General features: G+C 45.2%; 1 protein-coding gene across 1 annotated transcript in view; it reads right to left on the bottom strand.

The window, feature by feature from the left end:
- Nucleotides 1-17,139: 17,139 nt before the first annotated feature.
- LOC141055906 (uncharacterized) overlaps nucleotides 17,140-21,039 on the bottom strand; it is a 93,728-nt gene continuing 89,828 nt past the window's right edge. The window contains exon 6 of the mRNA XM_073552622.1: nucleotides 17,140-20,936. Within this exon, the coding sequence (XP_073408723.1) occupies nucleotides 20,179-20,936 (758 nt within the window). The 3' untranslated portion in view covers nucleotides 17,140-20,178. The remainder of the gene's footprint in view (nucleotides 20,937-21,039) is intronic.

The raw sequence follows: 21,039 nt of genomic DNA, 5'->3' as shown, positions 1-21,039 counted from the left end.
ACCTCCACCCGCAGAGCCGCACTCCACATAGAGAATAATGGAGCCTCCGGCACCGACCTCCACCCGCAGAGCCGCACTCCACATAGAGAATAATGGAGTCTCCAGCACCTACCTCCACCCGCAGAGCCTCACTCCACATAGAGAATAATGGAGCCTCCAGCACCGGCCTCCACCCGCAGAGCCACACTCCACATAGAGAATAATGAAGCCTCCACTGATCTCCACCCGCAGAGCCGCACTCCACATAGAGAATAATGGAGCCTCCGGCACCGACCTCCACCCGCAGAGCCGCACTCCACATAGAGAATAATGGAGCCTCCAGCACCGACCTCCACCCGCAGAGCCACACTCCACATAGAGAATGGAGCCTCCAGCACCGGCCTCCACCCGCACTCCACATAGAGAATAATGGAGTCTCCAGCACCGACCTCCACCCGCAGAGCCGCACTCCACATAGAGAATAATGGAGCCTCCAGCACCGACCTGCACCCGCAGAGCCACACTCCACATAGAGAATAATGGAGCCTCCAGCACCGGCCTCCACCCGCACTCCACATAGAGAATAATGGAGCCTCCAGCACCGACCTCCACCCACAGAGCCGCACTCCACATAGAGAATAATGGAGTCTCCAGCACCGACCTCCACCCGCAGAGCCGCACTCCACATAGAGAATAATGGAGCCTCCGGCACCTACCTCCACCCGCACTCCACATAGAGAATAATGGAGCCTCCAGCACCGACCTCCACCCGCAGAGCCACACTCCACATAGAGAATAATGGAGCCTCCGGCACCTACCTCCACCCGCACTCCACATAGAGAATAAAGGAGCCTCCGGCACCAACCTCCACCTGCAGAGCCGCACTCCACATAGAGAATAATGGAGCCTCCGGCACCTACCTCCACCCGCACTCCACATAGAGAATAATGGAGCCTCCAGCACCGACCTCCACCCGCAGAGCCACACTCCACATAGAGAATAATGGAGCCTCCGGCACCGACCTCCACCTGCAGAGCCGCACTCCACATAGAGAATAATGGAGCCTCCGGCACCTACCTCCACCCGCACTCCACATAGAGAATAATGGAGCCTCCAGCACCGACCTCCACCCGCAGAGCCGCACTCCACATAGAGAATAATGGAGCCTCCAGCACCGACCTCCACCCGCAGAGCCTCACTACCCATAGAGAATAATGGAACGTCCGGCAGCGACCTCCACCCGCAGAGCCTCACTCCACATAGAGAATAATGGAGCCTGCAGCACCGACCTCCACCCGCAGAGCCGCCCTCCACAGAGAATAATGAAGCCTCCAGCACCGACCTCCACCCGCAGAGCCGCACTCCACATAGAGAATAATGGAGCCTCCGGCACCGACCTCCACCCGCACTCCACATAGAGAATAATGGAGCCTCCGGCACCGACCTCCACCCGCACTCCACATAGAGAATAATGGAGCCTCCGGCACCGACCTCCACCTGCAGAGCCACACTCCACATAGAGAATAATGGCGCCTCTGGCACCGACCTCCACCCGCATAGCCACACTCCACATAGAGAATAATGGAGCCTCCAATACCTACCTCCACCCGCAGAGCCACACTCCACATAGAGAATAACGGAGCCTCTGGCACCGACCTCCACCCGCAGAGCCACACTCCACATAGAGAATAATGGAGCCTCCAGCACCGATCTCCACCCGCAGAGCCACACTCCACATAGAGAATAATGGAGCCTCCAGCACCGACCTCCACCCGCAGAGCCACACTCCACATAGAGAATAATGGAGCCTCTGGTACCGACCTCCACCCGCAGAGCCGCACTCCACATATAGAATAATGGAGCCTCCAGCACCGACCTACACCCGCAGAGCCGCACTCCACAGAGAGAATAATGGAGCCTCCAGCACTGACCTCCACCCACAGTGCCACACTCCACATAGAGAATAATGGAGTCTCCAGCACCGACCTCCACCCGCAGAGCCGCACTCCACATAGAGAATAATGGAGCCTCCAGCACCGACCTCCACCCGCAGAGCGGCACTCCACATAGAGAATAATGGAGCCTCCAGCACTGACCTCCACCTGCAGAGCCCCACTCCACATAGAGAATAATGGAGCCTCCGGCACCGACCTCCACCCGCAGAGCCGCACTCCACATAGAGAATAATGGAGTCTCCAGCACCTACCTCCACCCGCAGAGCCTCACTCCACATAGAGAATAATGGCGCCTCTGGCACCGACCTCCACCCGCATAGCCACACTCCACATAGAGAATAATGGAGCCTCCAATACCTACCTCCACCCGCAGAGCCACACTCCACATAGAGAATAATGGAGCCTCCAGCACCGATCTCTACCCGCAGAGCCACACTCCACATAGAGAATAATGGAGCCTCCAGCACCGACCTCCACCCACAGAGCCACACTCCACATAGAGAATAATGGAGCCTCCGGCACCGACCTCCACACGCAGAGCCAGACTCCACATAGAGAATAATGGAGTCTCCAGCACCTACCTCCACCCGCAGAGCCTCACTCCACATAGAGAATAATGGAGCCTCCAGCACCGACCTCCACCCGCAGAGCCGCACTCCACATAGATAATAATGGAGCCTCTAGCACCGACCTCCACCCGCAGAGCCACACTCCACATAGAGAATGGGGCCTCCAGCACCGACCTCCACCCGCAGAGCCGCACTCAACATAGAGAATAATGGAGTCTCCAGCACCAACCTCCACCCGCAGAGCCGCACTCCACATAGAGAATGGGGCCTCCAGCACCGACCTCCACCCGCAGAGCCACACTCCACATAGAGAATAATGGAGCCTCCAGCACCGACCTCCACCCACAGAGCCACACTCCACATAGAGAATAATGGAGCCTCTGGCACCGACCTCCACCCGCAGAGCCACACTCCACATAGAGAATAATGGCGCCTCTGGCACCGACCTCCACCCGCAGAGCCACACTCCACAGAGAATAATGGAGCCTCCAGCACCTACCTCCTCCCGCAGAGCCGCACTCCACATAGAGAATAATGGAGCCTCTGGCACCGACCTCCACCCTCAGAGCCGCACTCCACATAGAGAATAATGGATCCTCCGGCACCGACCTCCACCCGCAGAGCCGCACTCCACATAGAGAATAATGGATCCTCCGGCACCGACCTCCACCTGCAGAGCCGCACTCCACATAGAGAATAATGGAGCCTCCGGCACCGACCTCCACCTGCACAGCCGCACTCCACATAGAGAATAATGGAGCCTCCAGCACCGACCTCCACCCACACTCCACATAGAGAATAATGGAGACTCCGGCACCGACCTCCACCTGCAGAGCCGCACTCCACATATAGAATAATGGAGCCTCCAGCACCGACCTACACCCGCAGAGCCGCACTCCACAGAGAGAATAATGGAGCCTCCAGCACTGACCTCCACCCGCATTGCCACACTCCACATAGAGAATAATGGAGTCTCCAGCACCGACCTCCACCCGCAGAGCCGCACTCCACATAGAGAATAATGGAGCCTCCAGCACCGACCTCCACCCGCAGAGCGGCACTCCACATAGAGAATAATGGAGCCTCCAGCACTGACCTCCACCTGCAGAGCCCCATTCCACATAGAGAATAATGGAGCCTCCGGCACCGACCTCCACCCGCAGAGCCGCACTCCACATAGAGAATAATGGAGTCTCCAGCACCTACCTCCACCCGCAGAGCCTCACTCCACATAGAGAATAATGGAGCCTCCAGCACCGACCTCCACCCGCAGTGCCACACTCCACATAGAGAATAATGGAGTCTCCAGCACCGACCTCCACCCGCAGAGCCACACTCCACATAGAGAATAATGGAGCCTCCAGCACCGACCTCCACCCGCAGAGCCGCACTCCACATAGAGAATAATGGAGCCTCCGGCACCGACCTCCACCCGCAGAGCCGCACTCCACATAGAGAATAATGGTGTCTCCAGCACCTACCTCCACCCGCAGAGCCACACTCCACATAGAGAATAATGGAGCCTCCAGCACCGACCTCCACCCGCAGAGCCGCACTCAACATAGAGAATAATGGAGTCTCCAGCACCGACCTCCACCCGCAGAGCCGCACTCCACATAGAGAATGGGGCCTCCAGCACCGACCTCCACCCGCAGAGCCACACTCCACATAGAGAATAATGGAGCCTCCAGCACCGACCTCCACCCGCAGAGCCGCACTCCACATATATGACTGCTCTGTGCTCACAGGACCTGTGAAGAGGTCACAGGAGGGGAGGAGTAAGGGGTCACATGATGTGCTGGTTGTCATGGTGCTGGATGAGGGGAAGTTACTGTGTGGGGTCAGGAGGGGTTTACAGGGTGGATGTAGCTGAGCCGTGTGTGTGTGCGAGGTGTATGGAGTGGAGCCGTGTGTATGAGGTATACGGAGCAGAGCCGGGTGTTACGAGGTGTACGGAGCGGAGCCGTGTGTGTACGAGGTGTACGGAGCGGCGCCGTGTGTGTACGATGTGTATGGAGCGGAGCTGCGTGTGTACGAGGTGTACGGAGCGGCGCCGTGTGTGTACGAGGTTTACGGAGCAGAGCTGCGTGTGTACAAGGTGTACAGAGTGGAGCCGCGTGTGTACAAGGTGTATGGAGTGGAGCCGCGTGTGTACGAGGTGTTCGGAGCGGAGTCGCGTGTGTACGAGGTGTATGGAGTGGAACCGTGTGTACGAGGTGCACGGAGCGGAGCTGGGTGTGTACGAGGTGTACGGAGCGGAGCCGGGTGTTACGAGGTGTACGGAGCAGTCGTGTGTGTACGAGGTGTACGGAGCGGAGCCGTGTGTGTACGAGGTGTACGGAGCGGAGCCATGTGTGTACGAGGTATATGGAGCGGAGCCGCGTGTGTACGAGGTGTACGGAGCGGAGGCGCGTGTGTACGAGGTGTTTGGAGTGGAGCCGTGTGTACGAGGTGTACGGAGCGGAGCTGGGTGTGTACGAGGTGTACGGAGCGGAGCCGGGTGTTACGAGGTGTACGGAGCAGAGTCGTGTGTGTACGAGGTGTACGGAGTGGAGCCGTGTGTGTACGAGGTGTACGGAGCGGAGCCATGTGTGTACGAGGTATATGGAGCGGAGCCGCGTGTGTACGAGGTGTACGGAGCGGAGGCGCGTGTGTACGAGGTGTATGGAGTGGAGCCGCGTGTGTACGAGGTGTACGAAGTGGAGCCGCGTGTGTACGAGGTGTACGACGGAGTGGAGCCGAGTGTTACGATGTGTACGGAGCGGAGTCGATGAGTGGAAAACTGCGTTTTTACTGTCTGAGGATTATTCGGAAATTTCATCTTGCCATTCGGATTCTCCAATGCTCCAACAGGATCTCACAACTTTCTGAATGATATCTCTCTGATTACATTGGGAGATGTGTTGTGATGTTAATTCTGCTCCTGTTCTAATTCAACCCGATCTCTAAGAGCCATTCATTGCGGAGGTGAATCCTTCAAAGGTCGGGGTTCAAGCTGTTTCATCTCAGGGTTCCAAAACTCTGACCAATTTGCAGTCATTTGCATTTTTCTTGAGAAAATTTTTGCCTGCTGAAAAACAGAGACATTTTCTGGAGGGGGGCAGTACATCAAATCACTGTGGTCACTGACCACAGAAATATAGCGTATATTGATCAGCTAAACGGCTAACTCCTAGACAGGCAAGATGGTCCTTATTTTTCTCTAAATTCAATTCTTTTATGGCTTTCAGGCTGGTGTCCATGAATGTGAAGGGTGATGCATGATCACGTAGTCTTAGTTCAGTTTTTCCTCCAGAACCTCCATCATCCATTCTCACTAAGGGCATTGTGGTTTCTGTCATATCCTCGGAATTGGAAGCTGAAAGCCATAAATTCCAGTTGTTGGCTCCTTCTGCCACTTCAGGGTCCAAATTATTTGTAGTTGTGTACCTTAGATTGTGTCTGTTACAGGAGTTTCATGATTCCATCTTGAGTGGTCATCCTGATGTCACAGCTATGAAGAAAGCTATTACTAAACTTTTTTGGTGGTCGTCTATGAATATTGTTATTGAAGATTTTGTATCCGCTTGAGAAGTCTGTCATAAGTTTTCCATTGCCAATTCCAGAATCACAACAAACTTATCTGTCCATGGATTTCATTTATATCTGATGGGAAGACTTATTTGGGGGGTGCAGGCCCGGATTTAGAGGGGGGCCCAAGGGGCCCGGGCCCTGAGCCACCCACCAAGCGGGGGCCTCCCACCAATATAGGGATAAATATCTCAAATCATGTAAAATACACGTCTCTTTGCTGTGAACCGTTTCGAATGATAAGGAACATTTAACAAAAGAGAAACTATTGAAAGTGTAGGGACCTGGCTTCGTCTAATGGATTCTGTGATTGGAAACATTCACAAGAATGTATAAAAAGTCATGAGCAGTGAGCGGAACATCTGAACTCTACAATTGCTTTCAATATGAGGTTAAAAGCGATTGGGCGAATTGATACGGAGCTAACACAACAGGTCGAGGCTCAGGAGCATTATTGGAGGTCAGTATTGAAACGAGTAGTAAATGTTATTCAGTTTATCGCCGAGCGTGGCTTAGCATTTAGAGGAGGTAATGAATTGGTTGGATCACCTAGAAATGGAAACTTTCTGGGTATTCTTGAACTCATCACCCAGTACGATGACTTTCTTGCACAGCATATCAAAACTCAAGCCAATCACGGCAAGGGTCATACACTCTCTTTAAATCTGGTTGCTTAAAATGCTGTAGAAAGCTGCTCGAGTGCTGTACATTTTTTTGACTTCCTTGAAAAGCTGTTCCTCTTCTTCACAGTTTCAACGCATCGGCACCAGCTCCTGACTGAGGCTTTGAAAAATATTGACTCAGCAACAACATTGACTCTCAAACGTGTCACAACAACACGTTGATCCTGCAGAGCTGATGCTACTAAGGCCCTTAAGCTTGACTATCAGCAGATTAAAGATGTACTTAAACAGATTGCTGATTACTTTGAAGAAAAAAGCTGTGTACGGTGTGAAGCAGAAGGACTGTTAAGACAAATGAATCAGTTTGAAATTGGTATTAACACCACCTTCTGGAATGATATCCTGCAAAGAACAGATGCTACTAGTAAAAATCTACAACACACAAAACTCGATCTAAACACTTCTGTGGTGTCACTGACCAGCTTAAAAAACTGTCGCATCAAAGCGTGACTCCTTCAAAATTTATGAGAAGCAAGGCGAAGAGCTGTCTGGTTCAGCTGAGTATGTTCAGACAATAACTCGACACAGGTGCCAAAACGTGTGTCTCAATCCATTGGATTATGGCCATACGGAAGAAGTACATATCAGCCCTTCTGAAAAATACAGAACAGAAACTTTCTTGATCAGTTTATCGCTTCTCATGACCAACGTCTTCAAGCATATAAAGATAAATCAAGCAAATTTAGCTTTTTTAGCCATCTGAAAGAACTGTCTTCAGACGAGTTTAAGGCCACAGCAGAGCAACTCGTCAGGTCATATTCAGATGACTTGGACATTACATTTATCGATGACCTGTCTCATTTTGTAACATTTGCCAATTTATTCACAGACAAGGAGCCAAAAGATATCAGCACTGAACTTTTCATGTACAAGCTTATCATGGAAAAGGGTGTGCAGGACACTTTCCCAAATATTGAGATAGCTCTAAGGAAGAATCTAATTTTGATGGTAACAAACTGCAGTGGTGAGCGTTCCTTCTCAGAACTCAAATTAGTTGAAAACCAATTAAGGACATCCATGAAGCAGGAACGACTTGTAAATTTGGCTATCATGAGCATCGAGTCAGATATAATGTGTGAACTGGACTTTAGTGACATCATTAGTGATTTTGCAGCACGAAAATCAAGGAAAGTGCCTGGATTGTAAAAAATGAATGATTTTACCTGAATTACTCTGCGTAAATGATTTTTATAAATAAACTTGTTTCATTTTGTGTTTTTGCATTACATATTGCAACACCTTGAAAAATGGGCCTCCCTCCAAAATGGGCCCCGGGCCACCCACCTCTTAAATCCAGCCCTGGGGGGGTGGGGGGGTTGGCTGAATCATTACATAGGCTCATTTTTTTTTCCTTTGTCAGGGTTACATAATGCTGAGACACTCTCCAGGTTATTTGTCATGTTTTGAGATTGCATGGAATTCCTCTTAACATTGTATCTGATAGGGGAGTGCAATTTGTCTCCAAAAACTGGGGATTGACTTGTCATTGTCCTGTGCATACCACTCCGAAAGCAACGGTCATGCGGAAAGGACAAATCAATCTTTGGGACAAATTTTAAGGTGTTTTGGTGGTGCTCAGCAGGAGGACTGGTCTTCATTCTTACATCTTTCTCAGGTCGCTTCTAACAGATCAATCAGTTCATTATCATTATTTTATTTTTTTTAATTGTTTTTTTTCCCCAAGTTGTGAATTTTCTAAGGTAAGTTCATATAGAAACATGGGGATGTTACATAAGTTGAAAAAAGCCCTAGGTTCATCAAGTTCAACCATCAAGTTTAACATTTCTTTACCAATTATACATTTTTGTCACTAAATTATCTATAACACACAATTTTGTGTACTGAGGAAATCATCCAGCCTTTTTTTTAAAAACTGTTATAGTGTCAGCCTCCACTACCTCTTGTGGTCGGCATTCCACAGTCTTGACGGCTCTAGCTGTAAAGAACTCATTGAAGGGAAGGTGCCGAGATTTTTATTTTGTATATAAAAAAATACACAGTTTTTTTTTTAACCTAAGCTTGACTATGCTTTTTAAAAAACAAAAACAAAACAAAAACATTTTTAATGCAGCCACTGGTGGCTGCCATTTTATATTGCAGATCTGCAAGGGTCGCTGGACGACACAGTCTGCAAATACAGCAGCCCATGGGCATAGACGACAATGACCCTCTTACATTATATCAGCATCAGATGTGAACTAGGCACTCCTCTGGGGGCGTCGCAATTCACAGCTGTATGTGTGGCCGGGAGCCATTTTATTACAACCCAGTGCTATCTTCTAAGCTCCATTTATGCTCTATCACAAGACCTGATATGCTGGAAGCTGTACTGTTTACTTCTGGCATAACATGTCCTAGGCAAGCTGCGCATACCAGTGGAGCTGCTGGAGATCATAAGAGGAGAGGAGCTGCTGGATATTGGAGGGAACTGTTGTATACCCGAGGAGAGGCAGAAGATCATAAGATGAGAGGAAACTGGACGAGCTGCTGGAGACCCGAGGAGCTTCTGGATACCAGGGGAGCTTCAGTGATGACAGGAGCGGGGCGGTGACGTCATTCATTGGTAACTATCAGGGCTACATTGGTGAAGGGCCAGGCATGCTGCTTTTTGTACAGAGTTAAAAATATGAGAGGTGGTAGATGGCATGTGTGAGGGGAGAGATCTCATGTGCGAGATGGCATATTTGAGGAGCTGGCCACAACCTTGGGGACCGGGCCCCGGCCTTGCGCTGAGAACCTATAGGCAGGGTTCCTATCCAACCCACTCCTCCTCTCTGTTCTCTTTACTCCTTCGTTCCATAGTGTTCCTTCTCTCTCTTATGGAAGCCTAGGTTGCAGTTCTACGTCTTTCTCCTTCTCTTCTCTTTCCCGTTCCAGCTGGCTCAGGTCACTGAGGCAGCTGCAGCACTCCATCCCTTCTTCCAGGGATCCCCACTCCTCACTGAGTGGCTTCCTACTCCGCCGACCTTCTGTCTGACTGAAACTGTAATTCTAAACCTTCCCAATTTTTTATTGGGAACCGTCTTATACTGCTTCTCAGTTTCTTCCTGGCCTAACTTCGCCATGATGACAAATCCTTCTGCCTGTTTCACCGAAGACTTGAAATCATCTGCCACCCGGTTTGGTTGCCTCTGGAAAAGCATCTGACCCATCTGTACCCATCCCTGCGAAGCTTCAACTTCCTTCTGTTCCTCACTCCAGCTGACTCCCACCCTTAAGGCGTCCGCCCAGGCTATGAATTGCCACATCTTCTCTCTACTGTACTGGCCCACTATATTGATGTCCAGTGGCTGTGGATAACGTGGGCTGTTGCTGCTTAACGATGCATGGCTGCCGAGCTGTCCTGGGACTATAGCCCATGTGAACACTCCGGGCACCTTGGCCTCGTCTCAGCTAAATTTCCTGATACTCCTGCCTTACAATGTGAGTGCTGATGCTTTTTCACTCAGCCTTGATTTGATTTCTCCTCCAAAGCCTCCATCCTTCCTCAGGGTATGTGATTTCTATGGTATCTTCAGAGTTGGATGCATTGGCCCTTTCTGCTACTCCAGGTTCCAAATTATTTGTGCTGTTGTACGCAAGGTTGCATCTGTTGCAGGAGTTTCACGATTCCTATCTTGAGTTGTGACCTTTATACACTTATAGCATAATTGTCTACTATTAATTACTTTGTATTAATTATATGATACAATCAATGGTAGAGTTGGAAGGGACCTCCTGGGCCATCTGGTCCAACCCCCTGCTCAAAGCAGGATTCACTAAATCATCTTATATTGCAGCAATCGGATTAAAGAATTAAAATTTAACTTTTATTTCACACAATATAAAATCCTACAAATAAAGTGCAAGGTGCTCAAAACAGATAACACACAATAAGGAAAAAGAAAGCTGGTGTGCTAGAAATATTGGTACACTCAATATTTGCCAAAAGCGTCTGTGTTATCATGTATATTTATGACAGACACTTTGTTCTGATGTACTCATGTAGCATTTGTCTTTTAAATATTGGGTCCAGTTAAACCGAACAATGGTACCCTATTACAGATTTATTGCAAATTGCCCACCAGGCCTTTAGGCAATGATGCTATAACATATAAATGCCTTTCAAGTATTGGGCCCAAATAAATCCACAAATGGTACTCAAATTCAAACTTATTGCAGGTTGCCCGCCAGACCTTAAGTCAGTGACACAATAGCATAACTAATCTAATAGTATTATTCAGCATATAAATGGGTCTATCCACTCCTTTGGAATTGCCCTTGCTTATACTCAATACGCTGACAAAAAGACAATAAATAAATGCCACAAACCAACTCTTACCCTAATTGGACCCCAGTTGATAAATTCACTGTGGGTTCCTAGGGAGTACTTACGTACACAAATATATACGCGTCATAATAATTCATTATTATCATATTAGAAACATTGCATTATCATAAAATACCATTTTAGCAATGAATACCTCATTTCTTTCTCATTAGAGGTTACCGTATTTTTCGGACTATAGGACGCACCGGGCCGGGCCATAAGACGCACCCCAAATTTTCAGAAGGAAAATAGGGAAAAAAATAATGTGTCAAATGGGGGTCCGTCTTACAGTCCGAATTCAGCTTACCGGTGTAAGGGAAATTGAGGAGTCGGAGTCGCAGGTTTGGCTTACCGACTCCATAGCCCTGCTTTTTAGAGTTTATTTCCCTGGAATTCTGGTCAGGTTAATATATATAATATGTTGTCTATGTCATCCTACTCATATCTTGGTGTCCTCCACTTTTACTTTATTTATAATATACTATTCAGGCTTACGTGGTAATCACTTCTGTCAAGATATATATAATGCACTTCTTGGTAGTATTCTATGTATTGGGTCTCAGTGGTGGTGGGTTCTGCCACCCGTGTATTCACTTTCTATTGCTTTATTGCACACTCCCATAATCTTCATTGTGGCAGTGCGTATGCGCAGCTTTCCTGACCCTGGCCGACTTCCGGAAGTGCTTTCACACTTGCAGTTCACGGCAGCGCGATCCTGTTAGTCACACAATATATGGGGCGCAGGAGAAGCGTCATGAACCTACACACCCCTCTGAACAGCTGGGTCCTTCTCACACCCATTGGTTACCATGGTAGTAAAAAGATGGCAGCCTCTGGCAAAAATTTAGAAAATGTTGAAAGTTTTATTTTTTTTTATTTTTATGTCCTTAAATCAGAGAGTTATGTCACACAAAAGAGTTAATAAATAACATTTCCCACACCTCTACTTTACATCAGCACAATTTTTGAAACATAATTTTTTTTTTGTCTGGAAGTTATAAGGATTAAAACTTGACCATCGATTTCCCATTTTTACAACAAAATTTACAAAACCATTTTTTAGGGACCTTCTCACATTTGAAGGGACTTTAAGGGGTCTATTTGACAGAAAATACCCCAAAAGTGACACCATTCTAAAAACTGCACCCCTGATGGTGCTTAACACCACATTCAAGAAATGTATTAATTTTTCAGGTGCTTGACAGGAACTGAAGCAATGTGGAAGGAAAATATCAGCATTTAACTTTTTTTTCACAAAAATTTCCACAAGGGTATCAGAAGAAAATGGCCAATATTTGTTCTTTAATTTCTCCTGGGTATGCCGATACCTCATATGTGGGAGAAAATTACAGTTTGGGTGCACGGCAGAGCTCGAAAGGGAAGGAAAGTCATTTGATTTTTTTAATGTAATATTTCTTTGAATCATCAGTGGATGCCATCTCCTGCTTGGAGAGCCCCTGATGTGCCTAAACAGTGGAAACCCCCCACCAGTGACCCCATTTTGGAATCCAGACCCCCTCAAGGAAAGCATTTAGATGTGTGGTGAGCACCTTGAACCCCCAGGTGTTGCACAGAAGTTTATAACGTTGAGCCGTTAAAATAAATAATTATTTTTTTTTTTAGCCCCAAATTTTGCATTTTCACAAGAGTAAAAGGAGAAATTGCACCATACAATTTGTTTTGCAATTTCTCCTGAGTGTGCCGATACCTAATATGTGGGGGTCTTTATAATAGAAAATACCAAAAAGTGACACCATTATAAAATCTGAACCCCTCAGGGTGCTTAAAACCACATTCAAGAAGTTTATTAACCCTTCAGGTGCTTCATAGGAAATAATGGAATGTGGAAGGAAAAAATAAACATTTTTAAACAATTTTTATTTTATACCTATTTTTTTTTACTTTTGCAAGAGTAACAGGAGAAAATGGACCATACAATTTGTTGTGCAATTTTGTCCTGAGCATGCCGATGCCCCATATGGGGGGAAAAACCCGGCAAGGCTCGGTAGGGAAGGAGCATCGTTTCACTTTTTAAATGTAAAATTTGCTGTAATAATTAGTGGACGCCATGTCGCATTTGGAGAGTCCCTGATGTTCCTAAACAGTGGAAACCCCCACAAGTGACACCATTTTGGAAACTAGACCATCAGAGAACTTATCTAGATGTATATTGAGCACCTTGAAACCCCAGGTGCATCACAAAAGTTTATAATATTGAGCTGTGAAAACAAAACAAAAAAAATCACATTTTTCCCACATAAATGTTTTTCAGCCCCAAAGTTTGTATTTTCAGGAGAAAGTTGACCTCAATGTTTGTTGTACAATTTCTCCTGAGTTCACCGATACCCCATATGTGGCTGAAAACTACTTTTGAGGCACAGTGCAAAGCTCAGAAGGGAAGGAGCGCCATATTACAATGCTGATTTTGCTGCACTGGTTTGAGTGCCATGTTACATTGGCAGAGCCCCTGAGGTGCCAGAACAGCAGAATCCCCCATAAATGACCGCATTTTACAAACTAAACCGCTCAATGAATTCATCTAGGGGCGCAGTAATTATATTGATGCCACAGGTGTGTCACAGAATTTTATAACACTGGGCAGTGAAGAAAAAATAATTAAAACATTTTGACTACCAAGATTGTGTGTTAACCCCAAATTGTACATTTTCATACTGAGACATGGGTAAGATGGCACCAAAATGTTCCTACAATTTCTGTTGAATGTAGAAATGCCCCATATGTGTCATTTGCCTCTTGGAGCACAGATTTTCTCAGATTAGTTTTGGACTCCTTATACAGGGCCCCCAAGTGCTAGAAAAGCAGAATCCCCATCAAGTGACCCCATTTTGGAAATTATACCCCTTGGGGAATTTATCTACAGGTATAATAACGATTTTGACTCCATGGCTGTTTTCCAGAAACAAGCAGCAGTGGATGTTGCTGAGGGAAAATTGCTAATCTGCCATTGTATTGCCCACTATGTTGTAGCCACCAGTACGTTATGCCCAGCTCGTGCTTCTGGAAACACGCATTCATAAATTAGGAGGGCTCTCATCGCTGTAGAAATGCCAAAAATGTGGATGTTAAATGTGGTTTAACCATAGAATGCATGAAATATACACTTTCACATAACCCGGGCCTTTTAGGCCATTGTACAAATCATATGGAGAAACTCAAAAAAACTTTTACAAGTTTATTTCAAAATTGCAAAGTAAAATATGAAAAATGCACAACATTGTAATTATAATTGTTTGCAAAAAGTAAGCTAGTGGGCCTAAAAAGCCCGGGCACTGTGGGGCTGAGAAGGGAGAGGGGGCATTTGGATTTAGGACTGCAGAATTCACTGAATTTCTGTTGGGGGTGACGTGCTATAACGCTTTTCCAGAGCCTTTGTGCTACCAGTAATGTGGAGGCTCCCTATGTTTACGTTAACAGATGACGGACCCAAGTGGGAACTTTATTTTTTTGTGGACTGAGTTGAAGCTTTTATTGGGAACATTTTACGTAACATTTAGAATCACATTTATCCGACGCTCTACGCTGAGCATGCACTTTTAGGGATTCCATCTAAGTCTTCGAGTGAGGTGACAGATGAAACCCCTGAGGGATCCATTCACTACGATGAGGCAGCAGTAACTCCGGACTCCATCTGGCCTCTGTTCAGCGGTGTTCTGCTTTTCAGAAGTGCACAAAACTGTTGTCGACTGCCCTTTTATGCTCGCCTTAAAAGATGGATACCACCGGATCACAGGTCCTATGGCATCCACAGTGCCTCCATCTGCCTCATAGGGAATCTTCTTCCTGGGGTTCCGTCTGATCATATATTTCAGAGATTTACACTGAAACTCCAGTGTAAGTGCTCATTGGAGGCCACAGGATTTATCTGTGAAGAGTCTTACTGCGATCTTTGGGAGGCAGAATTAAAAAATCAACAGCAGGTGAAGAATTGCTTTTTTTTTTTAATATAAATTTTTATTGAAAATTTTCACTAACAACAACAGGTGGTGACATAGAAAGCATTATCCATGACAAAAAAGTATTATATTTACTACTATCATAGCATTTATAAGCTAAAGGCCTAGGATAGAAATGTCTCTCTCTAGAAATAGAAAAGGTGACCTTGTAATATTTTGCTTCCTTTGTAACAGTGTTAACAACATAAACAACAATATCAAAATCAAACAGTAAAAACAGAAAGAAAAGAGAAGGGGATCGGGAAGGGAGGCCTCTCTCAATCCACCTCTCACGGTCATCCCAACAGCCTATCTCACCTCCCCTCCAACCAGCAAAACCCCACACCAGTTATATTAAGTACATTCATCTGGCAACAGGAGTGGACCTAGATTGTGCTTAGGTTTTTCCATAAGATACCATCTAGTAGAGGAAAAAGAACTGATGATTTTTCGCCTTTCATCAATATAACAAAATTTTCCAATAAATTGTTTCCATTTTTTAAGAAATTTGCCTGCTCGTGCCTCTTTGTAAGTGCATCTCCTTGTTCAACGCCATGTAATGATGCAGTTGAGCCATCTGTTCTGGCAGCTGTGGGGAGGAAGGATCAAGCCAATGCTTGAGAATTAATTTTTTGGCTTAAATCAAAATGGTGTGTACCAGTACTGGAGGGCCCCTCTCTCCACAATCTCCAAATTTCCCCAATAGTATAAGATTGCCATCGACTGGGACAGTGGCTTAACATTTTTTCATAAGTTACTAATCAGGTCTGAAACTAAATCCCAGAATGAGACTATGTTACTACATGACCACAGTCCATGCAGTAAATCAGAGCTGGGTCGTTGGGATCTAGGGCAAGCTGTAAGTCTATCGGACGTAGCATCCGCTTTGTGGATGTTAAAAGCATAAATAGCTCCATGCATAATTTTGAATTGAGTCTCTCTCCAGGACTCATTTATAATATGTTTTCAGAAAAGAGCCCATCCTTTTCTAATCAAGGAGGGAGTTTCAACATCTTCCAATTGTTGTCTCCAGTACTTGTAAAAAGTATCTGGATGAGGATCCAATAATTGTGGTTTCATTATAGAGAATTGGTTTTATTTATTTTTTACGCCGTTCCTCGGACGGTATAAATGATTAGACGACTTTATTCTTTGGGTCAATGCGATTACAGCGATACCAGATTTATTTCAGGTTTTTATGTTTGGATGCTGTTACTTGCTTTTTTTTGCAAAAACTAGTTTTTGATTTGCCATATTTAGATAGCTATCATTTCTCCATATTTTCGTCCCACAGAGTCATGTGACCGCTTATTTTTTTGCGGTACGACTTGACGTTTATATTAGTACCATTTTCGGGCACCTGACATTTTTTTTATTGCTTTCTGTTCCAATTTTTGGGAAGCAAAATGGAAAAAAATTGAGGAATTTTTTGTGTGCTTGTTTTCTTTATAATGTTCCGCAGGTGGTAAAATTGTTAAAGCAGTTTTATTCTTCGGGTCAGTGTGATTACAGAGATACCTCATTTAAAGACTTTTTTATGTTTTGGAGCTTTTACACAATAAAAACTATGTTATAAAAAAAAAAAATGTTTGCATCACTTTATTCTGAACTGCTTGTTTTTTTGCGGGAAAAGTGACCTTTTCAGCAGTACCATTTTTATTTACCGTATCGAATATAAGCCGAGATTTTCAGCCCTTTTTTTTGGGCTGAAAGTCCCCCTCTCGGCTAATATTCGAGTCATATACACTAGGGGTTCAGAGGGGGTGGGGGTGTCAGGTCATACTTACCCATCCTGGCGCTGTCTCTTCAGCCCCAGCTTTTCCGCGATCTCTTTTCCTTCCTTCATCGGTCACATGGTACCGCTCATTAAACTCATGAATATGCACATATTCATGAGTTTTAATGAGCGGTACCATGTGACTGCTGAAGGCAGGAAGGGAGATCGCGGAGAAGCTGGGGGCTGAAGAGACAGCGCCAGGACGGGTAAGTATAGCGATACTCACCTGTCCTGCGTCCATGGCTGCTTGCTGCTGTCTGGCACGTCATCTGTCAGTGACATTCAGACAGCAGAGGGCATGGTGACGTGGTTAGTGTGCGCCGTGCCCCCTGCAGTCTGAACTTCACTGACAGATGACGTGCCAGACAGCAGCAAGCAGCCATGGACGCAGGACAGGTGAATATTTCTGGTGCCAACAGTGACACCGGCACCTAACACCCAGCGACGGAAAGGTGAGTATGTCATTTTTTTATTTTTAAATGCAGCAGCAGCGGCAGCATATGGGGGCATAATCTATGGAGCATCTTATGGGGGCAGCATATGGGGGAATAATCTATGGAGCATATTATGGGGGCAGCATATGGGGGAATAATCTATGGAGCATCTTATGGGGGCAGCATATAGGGGCATAATCTAGGGAGCATCTTATGGGGGCAGCATATGGGGGAATAATCTATGGAGCATCTTATGGGGGCAGCATATGGGGGAATAATCTATGGAGCATCTTATGGGGGCAGCATATGGGGGAATAATCTATGGAGCATCTTATGGGGGCAGCGTATGGGGGCATAATTTATGGAGCATCTTATGGGGGCAGCATATGGGGGCATAATCTATGGAACATCTTATGGGGCCATAACCTTTATGGAGCAGCATATAGGGCATCTTATGGGGTCATTATTAACCTTTGTGCAACATTATTTGGGGCATATTTTGTATGGAGCATCTTATGGGGCCATCATGAACTGTATGGAGCATTATATGGGGCTCCTGATTCAATATGGATAGTCAAAAACATTTAACCTACTGATGTCTCAATTAATTTTACCTTTATTGGTATCTATTTTTATTTCTTAAATTCACCAGTAGCTGCTGCATTTTCCATCCTAGGCTTATACTCAAGTCAATAAGTTTTCCCAGTTTTTTGTGGCAAAATTAGGGGGGTTGGCTTATACTCGGGTCAGCTTATACTCGAGTATATACGGTACATTTGTCTTTATCGTGTTTTAGTGCACTTTTAGTTCGGCAGTATGATGATAAAGCATTGTTTTTTGCTTTTTTCTTTAGTTTATTTATGGTGTTCACTGAAGGAGTTAACAACTAACAGTTTTATACGTTGCACTGGTGACAACAAATATGTATCTATTTTTACATAAATAAATGCAGTTATTAGATTAATATTTCCTTTTTTGTTCTTTTTAAAAAAAATATATTTTTACAATTTTTAATAACTTTTACATTGTTCCTCTAATTGACATTATCCTTACACTGACAGATCGCTGATCTGATGCTCTGCAATGCTTCTGCACTGCAGGGCATGAGAGCAGCATCTGATAGGCTGAGATGAGGTATGTCAGCTCCTGCTATAAGCAGGCGCTCATAGGCCACCTTGCAGCCTGGGATGATAATTAAGACCATCGGTACAACACGATCACATTGCATTGTGATGATGGGAGCTGATAGGGAGGTCACTCCCTTTGTGGTGCTCCTCGATGTCGCTGTCACCATATAATGGTGCATGTCGGCACTTGCGTTCCTGGGGCCCATGTAAGGTTGTCCCATCATGTGAGCCCTGCACCCAATCAGCACTGGTGTCGATGTCCTCACCTTCAGACAAATCAAACAATAAAAGGAAGTCAGAGAGCAATGTAGACAGTGATTGGGCACAGGGCTCGTGTGCGGTAACAACCTCACTATAAGCACAAGGAACGCGAATGCTGACACAGCTGGAACGGCACCTGCACGGAAGGTATGTATGAGTGTTTTTATTTTAATGAAGCCAAGAATGAGGAATGAAAAAGGGTTGCCTGGGTAGTGGACAAACCCTTTAAGAAAATTCAATTTTCATTTAAAACATTTCCAAAATTCTGAACATGAAAAAAGAAACCACTGAAGCAATAGACGCAGGAGGGCATGACTTTGGAATGGACAGATCTTTCAGCTCCTGCAGTTTTTGTGTGTATAGCGGTGTAGATTTTAAGTAAGAGTTTGTGCCTGGTGTACCACTGTGACGAGGGTGAGGCTTCTTTGGGTGAGGTAACTGTCTCTTTTGTGAGGATGGTGGGGGCTGGTCTTTCTCAGTGAAGGGGAGTGGGGGTTCATATAGAGGAGGTAAATTGTCTTTCTATCTCTTTCTTTCATCAGATGAATTGGAGAAGACATGTCCAAATATTATGAAAGTTACTTAAGGGTCGATTTTAATGCTGATGTTATATTGTGTATAGCTTATAATTACTCCTTATTTATAGTATCTTTCTCTTTATATATACTCATCACTTTTCCGGTAGTAGTAGTAAGTGGGTTTAAGAAATGATTCCTGCCCAGCACAGCTACTGGATATAGTGATAGTTTCTACAACCAAAATACTGTGAATTGGTGAATTATTAGAGCTGGCTACGATACATGCAGCATAATAGTTTTTGAGGCATGACAGATGTCATTTTATAGGTATTCAGACTGTGGCTACCTCCTTTATTATGGTTTACTTTTCACATTCCCCATGATGGGATCCTCAATGCAGGATGTCTAGTGACTGTTATTTTGCTTTAGTTACAAGTATTATCGATCATAATTTGGTAGAGTTGCATTGATAAATTATTCTGTTGGAGCTCTGGAATTGTGTTACTTGTAGGCACAGTCTTTCCATAGCATGTAGAAATGGTTGATGGCGGCCAAGTCCATTTAAGGTGTCAAATGGCCTCTTTGTGGCAGTTTAAGAATCAGGTGGAAGTTGCGGACAAGGTGGACTCATTTTAACTAATAGAGGAGGTAAAAATTTCATGGTGGTGAACAGGCTCGGCTTTGGTGGCCAGCCTCAAGGATGTTGTAATGGTAACGTCAATCAGGGGCAGGCACAGTGATTAAGCACAAGAGTGAGGATAATAGGGTCACTGATGCCCTGCAAGTTTACTGGCTAAGATTGAATGGCTGTCTGTCCTGGTGCTATAATATGTCAGACAGCTGGGGGTATCAAAGTACTTGTGAATCCCAATGTAAAGCACTTCACCTGACTCCTACTGTGGTTGTTTTAATCTTGTGATTTAAATAAAGCTGTGGCCAGTTTGGCAACCAAAATAGTGTCTTGTGTATTTATTCTAGTGCCTAGGTTTACTGTAGTTATGGTTGTTTTAAGATGGAGTGGAGATCTGTCCCATATCCAAAAGTCAAGGCTTCTCCCCTGTGTGACTTCTCTGATGTTTATTAAGAGTTGATTTCCATGTAAAACATTTCCCACATTCTAAACATGAAAATGGCTTCTCCCCTGTGTGGGTTCTCTGGTGCTTAACCAAATCTGATTTATTGTTAAAACATTTCACACATTCTGAGCATGAAAAAGGCTTCTCCCCAGTGTGAATTCTCTGGTGCTGATCAAGGTGCCATTTCCGGCTAAAACATTTCTCACATTCTGAGCATGGAAAAGGCTTCTCCCCTGTGTGGGTTCTCTGGTGCTTAACAACATTTGATTTATAGTTAAAATGTTTCCCACATTCTGAACATGAAAATGGCTTCTTCCCTGTGTGAATTCTCTCATGCCTAACTAGATTTGATTTAGAGTAAAAACATTTCCCACACTTGGAACAAAAAAATCTATTCTCTGCTATGTGTATTTTTTGATGTTTAAGAAAAGACTTTTCGAGGGGAAAACTATTTCCATCTTCTGAAAGTGAAAATGGCTTCTTTTCTTTAAGAGCAGCTTGTTTTTTAATGCTTATTTTGTGATTTTTATTTTTCTTAGTAGTCAGTAATGAATCAGAAGGCAGGACCTGTTTCATAGGATCAGATGACAGATCTTTGCTGTGAAGGGATGATGGTATATCTGGAGTAATGGCATTCACTTCAGTTGTATTTTGTGGGATCTCAAGATCATCCGATTTTAAAATTGAAGATGTCAGCTGTTCCTCTGATCTCCTGGTACAGACATCTGCCGAGAATAAACCAATTATTTTTTTAATAAAATATTTTAATAAAAGCTCATTAAATGTTATATTTTGGAACATTTACTACTTAAAACTGTCTGCAGAAAT

The sequence above is a fragment of the Dendrobates tinctorius genome, unplaced genomic scaffold (genome assembly GCF_039654945.1).
Source record: "Dendrobates tinctorius isolate UK_male_01 unplaced genomic scaffold, ASM3965494v1 ptg000192l, whole genome shotgun sequence".
NCBI lineage: Eukaryota > Metazoa > Chordata > Amphibia > Anura > Dendrobatidae > Dendrobates > Dendrobates tinctorius.
The sequence above is the reverse complement of the archived record's forward strand: the minus strand, read 5'-3'. Positions and strand labels throughout refer to the sequence as shown.